At 45.8% G+C, this 23,615-nt stretch overlaps 2 protein-coding genes across 3 annotated transcripts in view; one reads left to right on the forward strand and one right to left on the reverse strand.

The window, feature by feature from the left end:
- LRRC74A (leucine rich repeat containing 74A) lies at positions 1-23,503 on the reverse strand. Of its 2 annotated transcripts, XM_077267528.1 has the most exons (13): positions 23,143-23,502; positions 22,772-22,950; positions 22,575-22,682; positions 22,405-22,498; positions 20,465-20,514; positions 19,258-19,339; positions 15,444-15,529; positions 14,319-14,513; positions 6,003-6,098; positions 5,774-5,917; positions 4,757-4,861; positions 4,360-4,445; positions 1-826 (listed from the first exon to the last, which is right to left on the reverse strand). In XM_077267528.1, exons 1-13 carry the CDS (start codon positions 23,222-23,224, stop codon positions 436-438), a joined length of 1,698 nt encoding a protein of 565 aa, XP_077123643.1. In that variant the 5' UTR covers positions 23,225-23,502; the 3' UTR covers positions 1-435. The 2 variants fall into 2 exon arrangements, with proteins under 2 accessions (XP_077123643.1, XP_077123644.1); XM_077267529.1 differs by lacking the exon at positions 14,319-14,513 and having other exon boundaries at positions 23,143-23,503.
- ANGEL1 (angel homolog 1) overlaps positions 22,902-23,615 on the forward strand; it is a 13,612-nt gene continuing 12,898 nt past the window's right edge. The window contains exon 1 of the mRNA XM_077267532.1: positions 22,902-23,155. The gene's annotated coding sequence lies outside the window, so the exon portion shown is untranslated. The remainder of the gene's footprint in view (positions 23,156-23,615) is intronic.

A 23,615-nucleotide genomic window follows, 5' to 3' on the forward strand; every position in this document is an offset into this window, starting at 1 on the left:
TGTTTCGACCGAAGCTTTATTACTGCAAGTGAGATGTGCACCGTGAATGCAGAGGAGCGCACTTTCAATGTGCATGGTGTCTAGTGTTGATCATCATCATTCCGGTAGACGTGTCATTGCCTCTTCTCCTGCTGCTCCTTATTATTACTGTAAATCATGCGAGCACAGCGAGCGTAAGATCTTGGTGGTTACTAATAATTTACTTTTCTGACCCAAGGATCTAAATATTGATTTCAACTCATGGAGGTTGGATTGTAAGTGTCTAGAAGGTAGGGATGATGGGAGTAATACACTGTTTCACATTGAGTTTAGAGTGAGCTGCTAAGGTCAGGGGTGATGGGACTGATACATCTATAAACATGAGATTATTAAGTCTGGACATTATTAACTGGACATTCTGCATTGATCTTCCCAACCTCAGTATAGCATGTCCTGTCACTTCATATTGGGGGGTGATGGGGTGTTTCTTTTTGGAGTCACAAGTTCAGATTGACTTCGTGAAGTTAAACTCCAGTGCGATTTATTACTGCACTCAACTTCCATGTCATCCGAGCCTGCATTTTGGGTGTGTAGAGAACTGGCTACCTCTGCAGGCTCTCCCTCCTGATACCAAGAGCTACATGGAGTAACACAAGAATGAGCAGAGCTGACAGCACTGCCTGGGGCCTGTCTGAACACAGGAGGTGGAGTCAGGGCTCTCACTGCCGTGTGAAAGGACTTCAGCGCTCTTTCGCTGCGCTGTCTTTCCTGGCGTTCTTTTTTTTCCCTGCGACGCTGTTGTTTGCGTTGTTCTTTCACCATTTGTTTACGAGAGTCAACGAAGTGCCTGAAAATGTGAAAGTTGGAAACAAGAATTGCTGCAACCAATAAAAAGATCACATACAGTTCGTGTTGTTGAAAGAAACCACTGCATTTTGTGAGTGGTCATGAGAGAAGGACATGGACATTAAAAGTGTTGATGTTCTGGAGATGAGAGCAGCACAGACAAATAATGAGAAACTCACTGTAATATAATCATTAGATAAGATGATAAGAAGAGCAGGAGAGGGAGAAGAGGAAGAGGTAGCGAAGAAGATGGCCTGAAGACAGTAAAGATGGAAAGAGATCAGGAGAAGAGTAAGAGATAGAGATAGTGAAGATGATGTCATTGAGATTTAGAAGATCCTTCCTTCCCAACATCACTGAAGGAGCGCTTACTCATGTCTCCAAATCGCACCTCACCATTTGGGCACTTGACCCCATCCCATTCTCACCAGCACACTTACCCTGGTTTTAACCCATCTTTTCAGTCTATCATTAACTTCTGGTACTTTCCCTTTTGCAATCAAACATGCCACTATCACACCTATCCTGAAGAAACCATCCCTCAACCTGACTTCTATATCTAGCTATTATCTCATATCATGCTATTATCCCATATCGCTGCTCCAATTCGCCGCCAAACTCCTCAAACAGCATGTCCATGCTGAACTTTCCTTCCACCTCTCTAGCTTACTCTTTGACAAGGTACAATCTGACTTCCGTCCCCACCACTCCACCGAAACTGCCCTGACCAAAATTACTAACGACTTACTGCCTAAGCTAATAAGCAATTCTCTATACTCCTCCTTCTAGATCTGTCATCAGCGTTTGACACAGTCGACCACTCATTTCTACTACAGATTCTCTCTTCACTTGGCGTCAAAGACCTTGACCTTTCCTGGATCTCCTCATACTTTTCTAACCTCATATTTAGCATCTCCCACTATACTACCTCTTCATCCTGCCCTATATATGTTGGTGTCCCTGAAGGCTCTGTCCTAAGAACCCTACTTTTCTCCATCTACACCTTTTGCCTGGGACAACTCATAAAGTCCCATGGCTTCCAGTGCCATCTGTACCCTGATGACACTTATATCTATTTCTCTGGCAGAGAGTCACCTCTCTGCTGTTAAGGAATCCCAGAGTGTCTATCACCCATATCCACCTCCTTTTCATCACGCTTCCTAAAGGTCACTGTGGGCAAAACTGAACTCGTCATCTTTTCTCCATCTCAACTATCTCTCCCAATAAATTACATTACACTTTCCATAGTACCTGAAGTCTGCAGGCTTGGCGTGTCCCTTGACTCTGCCCATTCATTCAAACCACACATCCAAGCTCTCACGACATCATGCCACCTCCAATTCAAAAACATTTCTAGAATCCGTTCTTTCCTTAACCTTGACTCTACTAACATTTTAGTGCATGCCCTCATCATCTCACATCTCGACTACTGTAATATTCTCCTCTTTGGTCTCCCTGATAACACTCTCGCACCTCTCCAGTCCGTCCTTAAGTCTGCTGCCCAACTAATCCAGCTTTCGCCTAACTTTTCCACTGCTTTTCTCTGCAAATTCTTTCATTGGCTCCCAATTCCCCAAAGTATCCAGCTCCAACTACTAACATTGAATTACAAAGCTGTCTGTCTGTCTCCTCTGTATATCTCCAAACTAATCTCCCGATATCTTCGACACGCAACCTCCGGTCGTCCCAAGACTTTCTCTACTTCATACTTTATATGTTTCTCACCCAATCGCCTCCAAGACATTTCTCGACTGTCCTCCTTCCTCTGGAATTCTGTGCCGCAACATGGCCGATTATCCACCTCATTTGGAACGGTCAGACAGAACTTGAAAACGCTTCTTTTCAAGAAAGATACAGCTTGCAGTGACCTCGCTGCCACCTCACCACCACCGGAGGTGCTACCTCTCCACCACCGAAGCTGCCACCTCACCACCATCAGAAATGCCACCTCACCACCACCGGAGGTGCCATCTCACCACTACCTGAGCTGCCACCTCATGACCACCAGAGCTGCCACCTCACCACCACCTGAGCTGCCACCTCACCACCACCAGAGTTGCCACCTCATCACCACCTGACTTGCCATCTTACCACGTGAGCTGCCATCTCACCACTACCTGAGCTGCCGGTCAGCACATCGGGTCTCTCTCGAGGTGCGGCAGCAGTTGCGCCAGGAGATAGACGAGATGCTGGGGGTGATCCAGGCATTCCTTTCCCCACAAGCCCATACCATGCAGCCACCTCTGGAACTCTGCATTATTGAGTTATAAATCATAGCTACCAGGAATTAAATACTGTAGCCGTATTTGGTCTCACTGCACAGATAAAATCCAGCAGAACCCAGTGGTGCCGGTGCCGTCCCGTTTAGAGCTTTTGGTGAAAAGTCATGGATATCCACGGTTCTGCCTGGAAAACCATACCTTCAGATATGGGAGGAGATACGCAGCACAGCCCACGGGTTGGCACAGAGTGTGGGAGGGGGCAGCCTAGGGGATAATAGGCAGCTCCTCATTTTGGACTAAGTTTTTTCTACTGGCAGGAGGCCTGTTATCTGATGCGGCCAGAGAATCACGTAACAAAGATTTGGACCTGTCATCCATCAGCACCTCCCAGTGGTCACATGCTACATAACAGTAATTGTAATCTATCTGCACCCTACCCTTGTACTACACTCCTGATTGTATACTTGTATATTTGCTCTTGAATATATATCTGCATCTTTCTAGTGCGTCTTTTGGCGAATAAATATAAAATTAATCTTCGGTTGCTCTTTTATCTCGATTCACAAAACCCCACGTCCGCACGCTCAGCAGGTTATTATACGCTACCCCGGGGTTGGTTTCTGACCCGATATAAGCCTGTTGTCGGACGGGGCTGATATATAACGAGAAACTGGTGGCAGCATACCGTATTGTGTTAGTGAGGACTCTGACAATGATGGCCGGGAGGTTTACATATGTATGCCCAGCCAGGACTGGTGATACATATCTCCCCTTCATGGGAGCTCCTCAATAACTTGTACCTATAAGGGAAGCCTCTCCAGCGACTATTTGCCCTCGGTGCAGTTCCCTGACTGACCTGGGGTAAGTAGTGGCGCCAGAGAGCCGATCTCTGCTGGATCATTCTCTCCCCACCCCACAGGTGAGTGAAGTTGACACACCCCTTCGCCTATAAGATCCGCTACAACAACTTATGTACAGCCACATGGAATCAATGGTGCGCTGAAAATATAAATAATAATAATAATATCAGGACAAATAAGATGAAATGATAGAGAAGATGTTGATGAAAGAAGAAAAGATTGAGGAGGTCAGATGAGAGATACCAGGGAGACAGAAAAAAAAAATGGAGAGAGAAGACACAAGAGCAGATGGTGTTAAAGTTTAATTCAACAAAAAGCTCAAATATGAACAGATAATTCTTACAGCAAAGAAATCCAGTTAGGCCGATAATATTAGACTGACAGGAAGAGAGACCGGAAACAGTAATGTGCATACTAGACTAACATATGATCTATGTCGTACACCCCCTCACCTGTAGTCTATGGTACCCGTCAGATCTTTATCCAATCTTTGTACCAACGAATCCATCTGAGCAGCATCCAAGGGCAGACCTGCCACCTGGAGAAAAAAGATTTTGGGATATTAAGGTAGCACATTATTGTCCATGATTTATATTGATATTCACAACTCTATTCTTGGTCCCTGTCTTTACAATTTTACAGCAGTTGGCAGTGAATGTGGCACCAGAAAGTTGAGCTATGAAGTCCCTGGCTATTGTCAACAGGTATCCACAAAGTGTCTAGGCTGCTTCCTGCAGCTACAGTATGTCAGCACAAACCATATGACTGCGATTGGTAAAGGAAAAATTATATATGAAGGTCCCTAATGAAAGACAACATTTCACACTTTATACGGAGCACAATACTCACTGACATATATCTGCAGAAATCACTGACAGGAATGCTCATGCTGCCATCTTTGTCCATGTTCTTGAAAAAATCAATCAATCGAAGTTTGTGTTCATCTAGGAAATCCTGAACGACAGAGCTTCCATGAATACACGACGAACACTGACGTATTCCTGTCACTATACCGAATCATTAGGGCATGGGATCAAACCTCACAATAACAACTTTGACTAGAAAATCCTCAAACATTGGAAACCAAAAACTCAGAGCTCCCATTAGAAAAGCCAGAACTCTGCAGAACACGTTGGGAAAAATTTGATAACTGCATGGGCAATGTTGTTCTGAGCACCGTCCAAAAGCTCTGATGCTTGCAGGACACTGTGCTTTGTATTGTGCACTATATGGCAGCTCATTTATTAACAAGTGCTGATTGGCTTTAAGACAGTTTTGTGAAGCATCACACATTGCTGACTGTACTGATAAACTCTACACAGAAAATAAGGCCACGTGCACACATCAGTATTTTACATCCGTATTTGTATGCCAAAACCAGGAGTGGAAGAATCAGAGGAAAAGTATCATAGAAACACATCACCACTTCTGCATTTTCCTGGTTTTGGCTTACAAATACAGAGGTCAAATACTGAACGTGTGAACATGGCTTAAAGGTCCATTTACACTGTAAGATTATAATGAACGAGTATCCCTAGGAACACTGGTTTCATAATAATCTTGCAGTCTAAACAGGCTTCCCATCAACTGCTCATTCGCCGGTGAAATTATTTTTTTGCGCTGCACAAAATCATTTTTACATCGGCATGTTTTAGAAGGACTCCCTCTGCTATGAACAATGACAGCCCGTGCAGTCTAAAAAATGTATTTCAGCTTGGTCAGTACACATCTGAACGACGGTCTACGCCTATAAACGACGCAAAATTGGGTGGTGTATTATGGTTGGCAGCTATCAGCTCCAGGTTACATCTGACCATTGTTTTCATACATGAGGTTCTAGATCTGTCTAGTTATAATATGTGGCACCTGAATGATCCTCATAGGGTCTGGACGAGCAGAACGTTTTCTGGTGACAAACCCTTTTTTTCCAGCAAAGCGGACATGTAGAGCAGGACGGGATGCTGAAGCAGAGTTGAGAAGGGACAAGAACTGCTCATTAACCAGAACATTCTGGAAGTTGAAGAAGACACAAGACTTTTAATGTGTGTACCATAAAATCCATTTGTTACTCTGTAGAAATCCCTGGTATACTCACAGAGATATCCAGCTCCTCAATCTTGTTCTCTGGCCTCTTAGTAATGCCATTTAGTAAAGTGATGGCACCCTCCACTGTGATGGGATTTCTGGACATCTGCATTGAATAGATAGCATATACAATAGAGTAGAACCAAAGTTCTTAAAGGGACTCTGTCACCCCCTCCAGCCGTTAGAAACTAAAAGAGCCACCTTGTGCAGCAGTAATGCTGCATTCTGACAAGGTGGCTCTTTAGTTATTGGTGCAGTCAAACCAGAAATAAAGCATTTTATAATTTCGCAAAAATACCTGTCTTTAGCCCTGGAGGCAGGTCTTAACCCCGCTGCTGCACGCGCCACACTGCCGTCACTCAAGGCTTCTTCGGCGCCGGGCGCCGCCCCCTCCGTGCTGTTTTCAAATCAAATCCGGCGCCTGCGCTGTTTTGTTCTGCCTGGGGCAGGCTCAGTGAGCGCTGCCCGTCTGACCTCAGATGCAGTCTCGCAGACTGTGCCTGTGCGGGCACCCAGCTTGTGAATCCCAGCCCCGCACTGTGTATAATGCATAACACACTGCGGGTCTGGGATTCACAAGCTGGGTGGCCGCACAGGCGCAGTCTGCAAGACTGCATCGGAGGTCAGACGGGCAGCGCTCACTGCACCTGCCCCAGGCAGAACAAGACAGCGCAGGCACCGGATTTGATTTGAAAACAGCGCGGAGGGGGCGGCGCCCGGCGCCGAAGAAGCCTTGAGTGACGGCAGTGTGGCGTGTGCAGCAGGGGGGTTAAGACCTGCCTCCAGGGCTAAAGACAGGTATTTTTGCAAAATTATAAAACACTTTATTTCTGCTTTGACTGCACCAATAACTAAAAGAGCCACCTTGCCAGAATGCAGCATTACTGCTGCACAAGGTGGCTCTTTTAGTTTCTATAGTTTCTAACGCCTGTAGGGGGTGACAGAGTCCCTTTAATGTGTCTGCTCAGCTATCAGGTACAGTTGCTGGATGAGATGAGTAAGGCTGATGAAAAGATGCTGTATAACTATAAGAGGAATATGTCACACGTACACTGCCGGTCAGATATCTGGAACCAGATTATAAATGGAATCTCGACAGAGAAGACAGCACTCTGGTCAGCTGCCAATACTGCTCCTCTCCAGTTATATGTAGCTAAGCTCATAGCAATAGCGCTGATTGCCACCTAGGTCCTCAAAGCAGAGATATTATTACCTCAAAGTAGACATGGGAGAGGATTGGAGAAATGTGATGGACAGATGTCTCCCCCAAGACAAGAACAGGGAAAAGAATGCAGATACAGTAGAGGAATGGAGAAACGTGGTGGACAGAGATGCCTCATCTGACACTGGTCATTGACAGGTAAAAGAACGCAGACATGGAAGAGGACTGGAAAAACAATACAAAGAAAATATCACAGGGGGGATGACTTCAGAAATTTGCGAAGGACAGAGAAATCTCATCTGAAACTAGTCAATACCAAGACAAGGGCAAAAAAACAAGTATGGGAGAGGACTGGAGAAACGTGAAGGACAAAGACGAAACATCTGAGACTGGTCAATACAAAAAAACGGAAATAACGCATACACAGAAGATAACTGGTGAAACAATACGACAACAGGGAAAAGATGGCATTGGGGAAGACTGAAGAAACGTATGATGGATAGACATGCCTTATTCGAGACTAGGTCACAACAAGAACAAGGAAAAGAATCCAGACACAGGAGAAGACTGAAGAAACGTGATGGATCGGGATATGTCATCCGAGGCGGGTCAGTACAAGAACAGGGAAAGAACAGAAGCTTGTAAGAGGACTGGGGAAACGTGATCAAAAGAGAAGTTTCAATGTCAAGTGTCTTCACCACAGGGTGAGACGTGTTATGACCCCAATGGCAGAGGGTCTCAGGAATCAATACCAAGTCTGCAAACACAAAAAAAACCAGCTCATAGGGCAGTGGTAACTGGGCTGACCATATATCTAATCCTAGCACCACAAATAGAAGTAGCCGGGGAACGTGCCTACGTTGGTTCTAGACGTCTCGCGCCAGCCGGAGAACTAACTAACCCTAGAAGGGAAAAGAAAGACCTTTCTTGCCTCCAGAGAAAAGACCCCAAAAGTTGGATACAAGCCCCCAACAAATAATAATGGTGAGGTAAGAGGAAAAGACAAACATAAGAATGAGCTAGGTATTTAGCAAAGAGAGGCCCACTAGCTAATAGCAGAATATAGTAAGATGACTTATATGGTCAGCAAAAACCCTATTAAAATATCCACGCTGGATATTCAAGAACCCCCGAACCGTCTAACGGCCGGGGGGAGAACACCAGCCCCCTAGAGCTTCCAGCAAGGTCAGAAATCACATTTAGTACAAGCTGGACAAAAATAGTAGCAAAGCAAGTAACTCAAAAAACAAAGAAGCAAGACTTAGCTTAATTTTGCAAGAGCCAGGACCAGCAGACAGGAGCAACAGAAGGATCAGATTACAACGATGCCAGGCACTGGACTAAGGATCCAGGAAGTTAATATAGCGACACCCCTGGACTATCGACCCAGGTGAGTGCCAAACAGAAAAAAGACAATCCCAGAGTCATACCACTAGTGACCACAAGAGGGAGCCAAAAAGTCTAATTCACAACAGTACCCCCCCCTTAAGGAGGGGTCACCGAACCCTCACCAAGACCACCAGGGCGATCAGGATGAGCAGCGTGAAAGGCACGAACTAAATCGGCCGCATGCACATCAGAGGCAACCACCCAGGAATTATCCTCCTGACCATAGCCCTTCCACTTGACCAGATACTGAAGCCTCCGCCTGGAGAGACGAGAATCCAAGATCTTCTCCACCACGTACTCCAACTCGCCCTCAACCAACACCGGAGCAGGAGGCTCAACAGAAGGAACCACAGGTACAATGTACCGCCGCAACAAAGACCTATGGAACACGTTGTGAATGGCAAACGACACAGGAAGATCCAAGCGAAAGGACACAGGATTAAGGATTTCCAATATCTTGTAAGGACCGATGAAGCGAGGCTTAAATTTAGGAGAGGAGACCTTCATAGGAACAAATCGAGAAGACAGCCATACCAAATCCCCAACACGAAGTCGGGGACCCACACCGCGGCGGCGGTTGGCAAAACGCTGAGCCTTCTCTTGTGACAACTTTAAGTTGTCCACCACATGATTCCAGATCTGCTGCAACCTATCCACCACAGAATCTACCCCAGGACAGTCAGAAGGCTCCACATGTCCCGAGGAAAAACGAGGATGGAAACCAGAGTTGCAGAAAAATGGCGAAACCAATGTAGCGGAACTAGCCCGATTATTAAGGGCAAACTCAGCCAACGGCAAGAAGGTCACCCAATCATCCTGATCCGCAGAAACAAAACACCTCAAATAAGCCTCCAGAGTCTGATTAGTTCGCTCCGTTTGTCCATTAGTCTGAGGATGAAAGGCAGACGAAAACGACAACTCAATGCCCATCCTAGCACAAAATGATCGCCAGAACCTGGAAACAAACTGGGATCCTCTGTCAGACACAATATTCTCAGGAATGCCGTGTAAACGAACCACATTCTGAAAGAACACAGGAACCAGATCGGAAGAGGAAGGCAGCTTAGGCAAAGGTACCAAATGGACCATCTTAGAAAAGCGATCACATACCACCCAGATGACAGACATGCCCTGAGACACCGGGAGATCTGAAATGAAATCCATGGAAATGTGTGTTCAAGGCCTCTTCGGGACAGGCAAGGGCAAGAGCAACCCGCTGGCACGCGAACAGCAAGGCTTAGCTCGAGCACAAGTCCCACATGACTGCACAAACGACCGCACATCCCGTGACAAGGAAGGCCACCAAAAGGACCTAGCCACCAGATCTCTGGTGCCAAAAATTCCCGGATGCCCTGCTAACACCGAGGAATGAACCTCGGAAATGACTCTGCTGGTCCACTTATCAGGAACAAACAGTCTGTCAGGTGGACAAGAGTCAGGTCTACCAGCCTGAAATCTCTGCAACACACGTCACAAATCCGGAGAAATGGCTGACAAGATAACTCCCTCTTTAAGAATACCAACTGGTTCTGCGACTCCCGGAGAGTCAGGCACAAAGCTCCTTGAAAGAGCATCAGCCTTCACATTCTTTGAACCTGGTAAATACGAGACCACAAAGTCAAAACGGGAGAAAAACAATGACCAGCGGGCCTGTCTAGGATTCAGGCGTTTAGCAGACTCGAGATACATCAAATTTTTGTGATCAGTCAAGACCACCACACGATGCTTAGCACCCTCGAGCCAATGACGCCACTCCTCAAATGCCCACTTCATGGCCAACAACTCCCGATTGCCAACATCATAATTCCGCTCAGCAGGCGAAAACTTTCTCGAGAAAAAGGCACAAGGTCTCATCACAGAGCAACCAGGGCCTCTCTGCGACAAAACGGCCCCTGCCCCAATCTCAGAAGCATCCACTTCAACCTGAAAGGGAAGTGAGACATCAGGCTGGCACAAAACAGGCGCCGAAGTAAACCGGCGCTTCAACTCCTGGAAAGCCTCCATGGCTGCTGGAGCCCAGTTAGCAACATCAGAACCTTTCTTGGTCATATCCGTCAAAGGTTTAGCAATGCTAGAAAAATTAGCAATAAAACGACGGTAGAAGTTAGCAAAACCCAAGAACTTCTGAAGACTCTTAACTGACGTGGGTTGAGTCCAATCATGAATAGCACGGACCTTGACTGGGTCCATCTCCACCGCAGAAGGGGAAAAAATAAACCCCAAAAAGGGAACCTTCTGTACTCCAAAGAGACACTTTGAGCCCTTAACAAATAAAGCATTCTCACGCAAAACCTGAAACACTATCCTGACCTGCTCTACATGCGAGTCCCAGTCATCAGAAAAAAACAGAATATCATCCAGATAAACGATCATAAATTTATCCAGATACTTCCGGAAAATATCATGCATAAAGGACTGAAACACTGAAGGAGCATTAGAGAGCCCAAAAGGCATCACCAAGTACTCAAAATGACCTTCGGGCGTATTAAACGCGGTTTTCCATTCATCTCCTCGCTTAATGCGCACAAGGTTGTACGCACCACGAAGATCTATCTTGGTGAACCACTTGGCACCTTTAATTCGGGCAAACAAGTCTGACAACAGAGGCAAAGGATACTGAAATTTAACAGTGATTTTATTCAAAAGCCGATAGTCAATACAAGGTCTCAAAGATCCGTCCTTCTTGGCCACAAAAAAGAATCCCGCACCAAGAGGGGAAGAGGAAGGACGGATATGCCCCTTCTCCAGAGATTCCTTGATATACGAACGCATTGCGGTATGCTCAGGTACAGACAGATTAAATAGTCTTCCCTTAGGAAATTTGCTACCTGGAATCAAATCTATGGCACAGTCACAGTCCCTATGAGGAGGCAGAACACTGGACCTGGACTCGCTGAACACATCCTGATAATCAGACAAATACTCAGGAACTTCCGAAGGAGTAGAGGAAGCAATAGACACCGGCGGGGAATCACCATGAATACCCTGACAGCCCCAACTTGACACAGACATTGCCTTCCAATCCAAGACTGGATTATGAGTCTGTAACCATGGCAAACCCAAAACGACCAAATCATGCATTTTATGCAGAACAAGAAAACAAATCACCTCCCGATGTTCAGGAGTCATGCACATGGTTACCTGTGTCCAAAACTGCGGTTTATTTTCCGCCAATGGCGTAGCATCAATACCCCTCAGAGGGATAGGATTAACCAACGGCTCAAGAACAAAACCACAGCGCTTGGCAAATGACAGATCCATAAGACTCAGGGCAGCACCTGAATCCACAAACGCCATAACAGGGTAAGAGGACAATGAGCAAATTAAAGTCACAGACAAAATAAATTTAGGTTGCAAATTACCAATGGCGACAGGACTAACAACCCTTGTTAGGCGTTTAGAGCATGCTGATATAACATGTGTAGAATCACCACAGTAAAAACACAACCCATTCTGACGTCTATGATTTTTCCGCTCATTTCTGGTCTGAATTCTATCACATTGCATCAAATCAGGTGTTTGTTTAGACAACACCACCAGAGGATTAGCGGTTTTGCGCTCCCGCAAACGCCGGTCAATTTGAATAGCCAGCGCCATGGAATCATTCAGACTTGTAGGAATGGAGAAACCCACCATCACATTCTTAATGGCTTCAGAAAGGCCATTTCTGAAGTTTGCGGCCAGAGCACACTCATTCCACTGAGTAAGCACGGACCATTTCCGAAATTTTTGGCAATACACTTCAGCTTCATCCTGGCCCTGAGAAATAGCCAGCAAGGCTTTTTCTGCCTGAACCTCAAGATTGGGTTCCTCGTAAAGCAATCCGAGCGCCAGAAAAACGCATCAATATTTGCCAATGCCGGATCTCCTGGCGCTAGCGAGAAAGCCCAATCCTGAGGGTCGCCCCGTAAAAAAGAGATAACAATTTTAACTTGCTGAACTGAGTCTCCAGATGAACGGGGTCTCAGAGATAGAAACAATTTACAATTATCCCTGAAATTCCTAAACTTAAATCGGTCTCCAGAAAACAGTTCAGGAATAGGTATTTTAGGTTCAGACATAGGACTACTGGTAACAAAATCTTGTATGCTTTGCACACGAGCAGCAAGCTGGTCCACACTTGTAATCAAGGTCTGGACATTCATGTCTGCAGCAAGCTCAAGCCACTCAGAGGTAAAGGGGAGGAAGAGAGGAAAAAAAAAAAATTCAGAATTTCCTTTCTTATATCCCACTTCTGCAATGCATTAAACATTCAATGTTGGCCTGGCATACTGTTATGACCCCAATGGCAGAGGGTCTCAGGAATCAATACCAAGTCTGCAAACACAAAAAAAACCAGCTCATAGGGCAGTGGTAACTGGGCTGACCATATATCTAATCCTAGCACCACAAATAGAAGTAGCCGGGGAACGTGCCTACGTTGGTTCTAGACGTCTCGCGCCAGCCGGAGAACTAACTAACCCTAGAAGGGAAAAGAAAGACCTTTCTTGCCTCCAGAGAAAAGACCCCAAAAGTTGGATACAAGCCCCCAACAAATAATAACGGTGAGGTAAGAGGAAAAGACAAACATAAGAATGAGCTAGGTATTTAGCAAAGAGAGGCCCACTAGCTAATAGCAGAATATAGTAAGATGACTTATATGGTCAGCAAAAACCCTATTAAAATATCCACGCTGGATATTCAAGAACCCCCGAACCGTCTAACGGCCGGGGGGAGAACACCAGCCCCCTAGAGCTTCCAGCAAGGTCAGAAATCACATTTAGTACAAGCTGGACAAAAATAGTAGCAAAGCAAGTAACTCAAAAAACAAAGAAGCAAGACTTAGCTTAATTTTGCAAGAGCCAGGACCAGCAGACAGGAGCAACAGAAGGATCAGATTACAACGATGCCAGGCACTGGACTAAGGATCCAGGAAGTTAATATAGCGACACCCCTGGACTAACGACCCAGGTGAGTGCCAAACAGAAAAAAGACAATCCCAGAGTCATACCACTAGTGACCACAAGAGGGAGCCAAAAAGTCTAATTCACAACAGAGACGTAAGGAACAGAAGAGAAGATTGTGATTGAAATACATAACACATATAGATTTCACTTGCATATATACTAACAGCTAACATATACATTATAATCAATTGCTTAAAATGGCCACCAAAGACCAGACAACGCCTTGGGACTTTCCAGAGATAAAGAGGAACTGAACACCAGATGTCTCAAATTTTGGCCTAATTACAGAAAAGGTGACAGTTATAGGTTAAATACTTAATCAGCCTGTTGCTATGCCTTACCCACAATATTCCATATATTTAGATAACCAATAACAGAGAAGCTTGACTATATGATCCTTAACTAACCTCCCCTTTCTATATGCAACTCAAAAAGCATATGTTACTCAAATAAAGCATCAGTATTGATGCAATGTTATTCTGTCACCTTGGTCTACAGTGTCATTCTTGAGCGCTCAAATACTTAGCCTAATTGGGAACGGATGCAGCACACACGAAGATAGATTTATCCTAACAAAATTTCCACATCAAGATGCTGGAGAATTCTTGATACATTTGTCATTGTCTTAGAAGGACAAGGAATCCTAAATACAGAAAGACATGGCTCTGTCCTTTGACACCATTTTCTGATTCCATAATTTTGTCAACAGTGTATAATGTTGACTGCAGGTATAAGATGTAGATTATGATTGATAATGTTGTCTAAGTTCCATATAAGCCCTGGGAACGATTCTGCACACCACCTGTTTGCCCATATCATTTTGTGTTACCTTGAGCACGACCAGTGTCTCGTTACTCTCCAGGCCTTTACAAATAAGTCTGACGCCCTCGTTACTGATCCGGTTACAGCTGATATTGAGGTGAAGCAGGGAACTATTCACTCTCAGTGCCTCTCCCAGCGCAAGAGCTCCCTCATTGCCAAAACCATTATAGGACACATCTAAGACTTTAAGCATGCCATTCACCTGTGTGGAATCATAGAATATTCTTGGGAAGGCTTCCCAATAAAAACTCAGGAGACATCTAAAAGAGTACATTTTTGTGTAAGATGTGTTGACGTTAGTGTGATAAAGTGACAGGACTTGGTTTAGTATGGGGTACATGTTGAGATGAAATGACAGGCACTGAATTAGTTTGGGGTGGATTGTGTTGGCGTAAGGTGACAGGCACTGGATTAGCATGGGGTGGATGTTGGAATAAGGTGACAGGCACTGGATTTTAGTATGGGGTGGATGTTAGTGGGATGAGGTGACAGGCACTGGATTAATATGGGGTAGATGTTGGTAGGATGAGGAGACAGGTACCAGATTACTATGGAGTCGATGCTGGTGGGATGAGGTTACAGGACCTGGATTAGTATGGGGTGGATGTTGGTGACATGAGGTGACAGGACCTGGACTAGAATGGGGTAGATATTGGTGGGATGAGGTGACAGGACCTGGATTAGTATGGGGTAGATGTTGGTGGGATGAGGTGACAGGACCTTGGTTAGTATGGGGTGGATGTTGGTGGGATGAGGTGACAGAACCTGGGTTAGTATGGGGTGGATGTTGGCGGGATGAGATGATTGGCACCTGATTATTATGGGGTGGATGTTGGTGGGATGAGGTGATGAGCACCGGACAAGTATGGAGTGGATGTTGGTGGGATGAGGTGACGGGCACCAGACTAGTATGGGATGGATGTTGGTGGGATGAGGTGATGGGCACTGGACTAGTATGTGATGGATGTTGGTGGGATCAGGTGATGAGCACTGGACTAGTATGGGCTGGATGTTGGTTGGATGAGGTGACTGGCACCGTATTAGTATAGGGCTGCCGCTGGTGATGTGGCACTGCCAGGGTTAGTATATGAATAGTGCATGTATAATAAAGATCTTTGAAGTATATTGTCACCCTGAGGCCGGCACTGAGTGCTATGGCTCCCTTCATGCGAATGTGGTTCCAGCTGAGATTCAGTTCCTGGAGACCCTCACTGGCAGCTGAAAATGACAGTAAAAGAAAAGTCAGAGTCCATCAACTCACAGTAAGGCTTCAAGCTGCAAGCATTATTGCTTCTGATCACACAGCTGATGTGTTGTTACAATGTATGGTGTAGAACAGGGGTCTCAAACATGCGGGCTGCATGCAGCCCCTGAGGCTGCTTCATGTGTCCCGCAGGCACTCTAGACCTAGGGATGAGTAGGGACATCTAGGGATGAGTAGGACATGCCGACCTGGCTAGAGATTAGGGGGGCCATGCATATCAGGCTAGAGATAAGGGGGGACATGCCTACCAGGATGGGGATGAGAAGGCCATGCATACCAGGATAGGGATAAGGGGGCTATGCACACCAAGATAGGGATGAGAGGGCCATGCATGCCAGGATATGGATGAGAGAGGCAATGCACACCAGGATGGAGATGAGGGGACCATATATACCAGGATAGGGCATATTAAGTACAGAATTTACCACATTTTTTGCTTCAATTTTTTTTCTAATTTCCTCCTCTAAAACCTAGGTGCGTCTTATGGTCCGGTGTGTCGTATAGTCCGAAAAACATGGTAAATGTGCGTCCAAGGACTCCCATTCAACTGAAATAAAGCACTGCCTTGGCGGACCTCTGGACCGAGCCGCGATCGTCAAGAAGTCTACAGTGCCTGCGGGCCACATGTGCAGAAAAGAGGACACCAAAGGAATAGAGGACGATGAGAATAATCTTTTTTTTTTTCTTTTATGTGTATGTGAAGAACGGCACAATAGGGGACTTTACTACAATTTGAGGACCTGGATTAGGACATTACTACAATAAGGGAACCAGAATGGGGCATTATTACAAGAAGGGGACCAGGATGGAGGGCATTATTACAAGAAGGGGACCAGGATGGAGGACATTAGTACAAGAAGGGGACCAGGATGGAGGACATTAGTACAAGATGGGGACCAGGATGGGGCATTACTACAAGATGGGGACCATTGCTACAATATGGGGACCATGATGTGGCATTACTACAAGAAGAGGACCAGGATGGGGCATTACTACAAGAAGAGGACCAGGATGGGGAATGTAGTGAAATATGTATAAGTATATATGTGTGCAGTGAACTATGTATAGGTTTATTGTGTGACTAGTAATAATTTAACATCTGTCCTGAAGGCTGCAGGTCTGACCCAGGTGTTAATATGTATTTTCCTGAGACAGCAGACTTCTGTCTCCAATCTCACCAGGGGGTCGTGCTGGGAACCAAGAAGAAAGGGAACATTTGACACCTCCTAGCTCTTTGAAGATAGATGTCAATTACAACCTGACACTATCTATCTGTGGGAAGCTTTACACAAAGAATCTCAGAGAAAATAATATATTCATTGGGGGCGCGGCCGTGGTCCAATCAAAAACAAGCAATTAGAATATCAACTTGAGCTGGTCTAGAAATCCGACCTCCAGGGTGACTCTATAAATTTGGCTTGTATACATTCAAAATTGTTCACATGTGAGGGCAGCCTGGGAAGCTGATGTGATCCAGTCTATATTCATCCTACCCTCAGGAAGCAGAAGCAGACTACAAGTTACCTATTTATGTAAGTTTTCTCCTGTTTATTTTATACTGTTTTGCATACTGTATGTCTTTTTATTACCATATTTTTGTATCTTTTTCTTTACTGTAAGCACTGTACTTTTTGTATTAAAGCATAAACTTTAACAGTTGAACCTTGTATGTTCTAAAAAATCCATAGCCTAAGGTGTGTGAGCCTTATGAGTGGTAGACAGTATTAGTAATTTCCGGGACTCATCGCCTGTGTATTCGATGAGTGGTGGCAGCGTGTATGAGCGGGTGTGTGGCCTGGGTCGGTGTGTGATTTATGCTCCCATTACAGCATAGGACAGAGGTTGAATGCTGGACTGAGAGTGGGGAGATAGATTGACCCTTGCAGGCACAACCCCAAGTCACGTGCTGAGAGCGGGCACGTGACGAATTAGCGGCAGTACGGAGTGGGATCAGTGACAAGGCATGACAAGAAGAGGACCAAAACTTTGGGTAGATGGGGGGGGGGGGGTGACGTGGTTTATGAGGACTGCAATAAACCAGGTGGACTGACTATAGATAGAAATGGTACCTGTGTCTACCTCTTTAAGAAGCCAAGTGAGTCGACCTACCATAATACGTATTCACTCCTTTTGCGATGAAGCCCTTAAAAATTTCTGGTGCAAGCAATTCCCTTCATAAGTCACCTGCTTAGTGACAGAACGTCCCCCTGTGTGCAATCTAAGTGTCACATGTCTGTCAATATACACACTTTACCTTTTCTGAAAGGCCACAAAGGCTGCAGCACCAATAACAAGAGGAACCACTGACCAAACACCACCACAAAGACCATCGAGATTTCCAAACAACACCATGAAGACCAAGGAGATCTCCAAACAAGTCAGGACATAGTTGTTGAAAAGTACAAGTCAGGGTTGGGTTATAAAAAAAATCTCCCAATCTCTGATGATCCCCCGGAGAACCATCACATCAATTATCATAAAATGTAAAGAATATGGTACAACAACAAACCTACCAAGAGAGGGCGCCCACCAAAACTCTCAGCCCAGGCCGAGAGGGCAATAATCAGAGAAGCAGCACAGAGACCAAAGAAAACCCTGAAGTAGCTGTAGAGTTCCCAAGCAGAGACTGGAGAATCTGTCCATATGACCACAATAAGCTGTACACTCCATAGAGGAGGCCTTTATGGAAGAGTGGGCAGAAAAAAAAAGATTTACTTACACACAAAAATTGTAAGGCTCGTTTTGAATTTGTCAAAACACATGTGGGAGGCTCCCCAAATGTATGGAGGAAGGTACTGTGGTCAGATGAAACCAAAAAGTTTTTGGTCACCAAGGTAAATGCGATGCCTGGCGCCAAACCAGCACAGCTCATTGCCCCAAGAACACTATCCCCACAGTGAAACGTGATGGCAGCATCATGCTGTGGGGATGTTTTTTGGCAGCAGGGATAGGAAAAATGGTACGAATTAATGGGGAAGATGGATGGTGCGAAATACAGGGATATTCTTGAGCAAAACCTGCTTCAGTCTGTCAGTGATTTGAGACAGGGACGGAGGTTCACCTTCCAACAAAACAATGACCTAAAGCATACTGCTAAAGAAACACTCGAGTGGTTAAGGGGAAATGTGTAAATGTTCTCGAGTGGCTGAGTCAAAACCCAGACCTTAATCCAATGGAGAATCTGTGTTCAGACTTGAAGATTGCTGTTCGCCATCTAACCTGAAGGAGCTGGAGCAGTTTTGCCTTGAGGAATGGGCAAAAATCCCAGTGGCCAGATGTGGAAAGCTCATAGAGACTCATCCAAAGCATCTAGTTGCTGCACAAGGTGGTTCCACAAAGTACTGACTTTTTTGTGTGTGTGTGTGTGTGTGTAAGAGTTATGTACACGGAAGCTTTTAGTTATTTTGTCCTATTTGTTGTTCGCTTCACAATAAAAATAAAACTAAATATTCACAGTTCTTGGCGTCTTCTCTACAAGAACTGATGAACACCCAAAAAAAATTAAATTCCGGGTTGTAAAGTAGCAACACACAAAAAAAGCCAAGAAAGAGTGGGGATTGAATACTTTTGCAAGCTTCTATAGCTGCACATCTATGTAAATCAGCTTTGCTTTGCACTAATTAAGAAATGGGTGATATATTTGCATTTATCTTTGTGATCTCAGAATGTAGATTTCACTCACCGAGCATCTGACCCAGATATTCTCCTCCTTTCTCGCAAAATTCATTGTGGCTGAGATTTAGCTTGGTCACCCGGAAGTTGGCCTGTGGGCAGAGAAAGTGGGGTGTCACATCATGTAAGCTGCTATTATGGTTATTGGAGGTCTTTACTGTGATGTATGGGCAGCACGGTGGCTCAGTGGTTAGCACTGTAGCTTTGCAGCTCTGGGGTCCTGGGATCAAATCCAACCAAAGATGACATTTGGAAGGAGTTTGTATGTTCTCCCCGTGTTTGTGTGTGTTTCCTCCAGGTTCTCCGGCTTCCTCCTACACTCCAAAGACATACTGATAGGGAAAATAGATTGTGAGCCCCAATGGGACAGTGCCGATAATACATGTAAAGCGCTGTGGAATTAATGGCGCTATATAAGAGAGTAAAATAACTAAATAAAAGTATAAAATTCAAGCTGTAGACCGTGTCCAGACAAGTGTGTGAAAAATCAACCAATTTTTCGCCAGAAAATTTGAATGATTTCGACAGTATGTGACAATATTTCTGTAAAAATCAGATGCCGCTCTGTTCTTCTATGTGTGGCCTGATGTTTTACGTATCTATAGACGAGTTGAGTCTCATCCAAAAAGAGAATCCTACGATTTATCTCACATAGACACTCATTCTTTATGAGAACACTGCTGTGCGGACGGCTCTGCTGAACTGCGCTGGTCGATGTGCGGTCTCATCTGTACTTGGACAGCACTGTCCATATTATATGCTCCTCTGAACAAGCCCCTAAGATACAAGAACACAAGATCTACGCTATGTGCGCACAAGGTCTTTTTCAGACAGACGAACCCACTGACATTTTCAAGAGGAACACACTTTAGGAAACGATGGTGGTTTCTCCTGACGTGTTCCCTTTTTAGTGATTCTTGGGATTTTTTCTGTCTTTCAGCCTTCTTATTGACTGGTAATGTAAAGTAAGAGCTGAAAACACCTGAAGAATGGACCAGCACTTCTTATAAACACTTCACTTTCAGGAGCAGAAAGAATTACAAGACGCTCAAAAGCCTGAAAGCGTGCACAAGTCAATTGTACATAGAAATGCGTATGCTCAGACTTTTCAGCATATTCTCAGCAGTTTTCAGGCAGCTTTCAGAGAGGCGCCACCTGAAAAAGATGTTGTTTGCACATATCCTAAGAGAGGGAAACGGCAGGTCGTAGATACTCACAGACAGGGCCTCGGCAAAGTGCTTGGCGGACAGGTCACTGAATCCATTGTCTGAAAGATAAAGAAGTTATGAAGAACCAGAACAATGTTATACAGGGAGCTGCGCTCCAACGTCTGAGAATCCAGCTCCCTAACTGCTTTTATAGCACAGGTCGACAGGAGAATTGTAGTGTTCTGCCTTTAAGAGTAGGGTAACGGATATTGAGAAGATGGTGGCATCCGGCTCTCATTGGCCCTTTTGAAACCACAAAAAAACAGCACCTCAAGAAGATTAGTTGCACAAACATTAAGGTTAAATTTCTCTCTTAATTTCCATTATTTTTGTCGCATTTGTCCTCATATGGTATCGATAATAAACCTCTAATGAAGGAAGATGACAGCAAAGCATAAAACAACAATCTGTATTGTGTCATAGAAAACATTGTGATGCCTTGAAAGACATTCCCATCGTGATGGCGGGTGGGATAGTCCCATCATGATCACGGGAAGGACATTCCCATAGTGATGCCGGGAGGGACAGCAGTGCCATCGTGATTCTGGGAGGGAGGGTCCCATCATGATTCCGGGAATAACATTCCCATCGTGATTCTGGGAGGGAGGGTCCCATTGCGATTCCGAGAGGGACATTCCCATCGTGATGCGGGAGAGACAGCCCCATCGTGATGCCGGGAGGGAGGGTCCCATTGTGATTCCGGGAGGGACATTCCCATCGTGATGCGGGAGAGACAGCCTCATCGTGATGCCGGGAAGGACATTCCCATCGTGCTGCGGGGAGGGTGAGTCCCATCATGATTCCGGGAGGGACATTCCCATCATGATTCTGGGAGGGAGGGTCCCATCGTGATTCCAGGAGGGACATTCCCATTGTGATTCTGGGAGGGACATTCCCATCGTGATGCCGGGAAGGACATTCCCATTGTGATGCGGGGAGGGACGGTCCCATCGTGATTCCTGGAGAGACATTTCCATTGTGATGTCGGAAGGGACGATCCCATCATGATGACAGGAGGGATGGTGCCATCGTGATGCCGAGAAGGACGGTCCCATCGTGATGCGGAGAGAGACATTCCCATCATGATTATGGGAGGGATGGTCCCATCATGATGCTGAGAGGGACGGTCGCAGCGTGAAGCCGGGCGTGGCAGTTCCATTGTGATGCTAGGAGGGACATTACCATCGTGATGCAGCGAGGGACATTCCCATTGTGATGCGGGGAGTGTCGGTCCAATCGTGATACCGGGAGGGACAGCAGAGGGAAGCACAAAGTGCCTAAATATTAATTAAAAAGAATTCCTCAAATCCAAGTCAAAAAGTCAAATGATTGATAAATGCCCTACCCGACATAACGTAACGTGCATAATGGCCTGACTTACTGGTGACCTAGAGAGGTGCGGCTGGAGCCCCTCTGGGGGATGGCTATAGGTTGTGTGGATGTGCTGCGCTCTGCTGATGTGGCCACTGACCGCCTGCACATTCCGGCCCCCTTCCCTTCCTTCTTCAGACCCTTTTTATGGTTTATAAGCAGGTTGTCAGATTTTCTTACACTTTGGGGGTCATCTCCCTTCATCATGGCTTTACAACTGTTTATGGAGTTACTGTTCGCTCTTTTTGAATTTTGGCTATTATTTTGGTTAAATGTGGTATATATTAGTAGCCTCCTTCCGAGGGCATGTTAAGAGTTGTAGTTTTCCAGCAGCTGTGTTAGGCTGCCGTCACACTAGCAGTATTTGGTCAGTATTTTACATCAGTATTTGTAAGCCAAAACAAGGCGTGGAACAAATAGAGGAAAAGTATAATAGAAACATATGCACCACTTCTGCATGTATCACCCACTCCTGGTTTTGGCTTACAAATACTGATGTAAAATACTGACCAAATACTGCTAGTGTGATGGCAGCCTTAGGAGTCTTTTATCCTGCAGCAGATGGAGCAATAACGTACGTGCTACATTGAGGCCATTGATAGAGAGGTTGTCCAGTAACATGGTGGAGAGCACATCCGAGCCCTGCACGCCCAGGTGGTTGTCAGAGAGGTCCTGGTGGAGCAAAGAGTACAACCCTGAGTATACCGCCGGCATATTCATAAATACACACCATCTGTCACTTCCCTACCAGCTCTTGGATGGAGTTGTTCTCTCTCAGAACCTGCACCAGGTGCATCAGCCCCTCGGCCTGAATCCAGTTGTCTTCCAGACTCAGATGGGTGATGCTTGTGTTAGTCTGAAATACAGACAACATGGCGGCTGCAAAGAATGTGCAGTAACTTGACATAGGACTGCAGCCTGCTGACACTGCAGTGGGACACTTACCTGCAGGACTGCTGCCAAAGCACGGGCTCCACGAGGCCCCAAACCATGATGCTTCAGATCCACATGAGTCCTGTACATATGACGGAGAAAGTACGAGGCTGGTACAACGCCCACGTCGTGGCACGCCTGCATGTACAAGTGCTTCCCGTCAGTGGCCTCGGAGGGAGACTTCTTTGACCCTGAGGGGTGAAGGGGAGAGTTCTGCTCAGTCTTCTGTGCTGCAGAGCAGGCACCACCCGGGTACTGACAGCCTGAGTCATGATGAACGTCTGCTTCTCGGGGATGGCGCAGGACTACGCCACTACTTACACTTGGCTCTGATAAAACATGGCGCTTGGCCCAGCAGGACAGTGGTGGCACTGAGCACTCACCTGCAGCGTCCAGGTCTGTATCGTACTGGTCCTCAGAGGTCTCTAGTGAGAGGCTCAGCATCTGCGGGCACAGGGCAGCCATGCTGCTGTCGGAAACAAGTGTGACAGCATGTAATCCACACCACGGATCACATATCCCCTAGTGGGGGGGTCCCACTGCTGCACCAGTAACCAAGGCCCCCAGTAACGCCAGCATCCACCGTCACAAATAGCTCAGGTTTTACCAACATTCCCCCTGTCACACTGTGGGGTGTTCGGGGGTTTCTGAATATGTGGTGTCTGTATATAACTGGGGGGTGTTCGGGGGTCTCTGGATATGGGGTGTCTGTACATAACTGTGGGATGTTAGAAAGTCTCTGAATATATGGTGTCTGTATATAACTAGGGGGTGTTCGGGGGTTTCTGAATATGTGGTGTCTGTATATAACTGGGGGGTGTTCGGGGGTCTCTGGATATGGGGTGTCTGTACATAA

This window comes from Ranitomeya variabilis, chromosome 1 (assembly GCF_051348905.1).
Source record: "Ranitomeya variabilis isolate aRanVar5 chromosome 1, aRanVar5.hap1, whole genome shotgun sequence".
Classification (NCBI taxonomy): domain Eukaryota; kingdom Metazoa; phylum Chordata; class Amphibia; order Anura; family Dendrobatidae; genus Ranitomeya; species Ranitomeya variabilis.

Bases quoted from the DNA above. Each gene is read 5' to 3' on its own strand.
- LRRC74A (XM_077267528.1), bottom strand. From the start codon at position 23,224: ATGGCTGCCCTGTGCCCGCAGATGCTGAGCCTCTCACTAGAGACCTCT. The intron at 22,951-23,142 runs GTGAGTGCTCAG...TTCACCCCTCAG, and splicing joins TACAGACCTGGACGCTGCAG to GGTCAAAGAAGTCTCCCTCC. The intron at 4,446-4,756 runs GTGAGTATTGTG...TTTTTTCTCCAG, and splicing joins ATTTCTGCAGATATATGTCA to GTGGCAGGTCTGCCCTTGGA.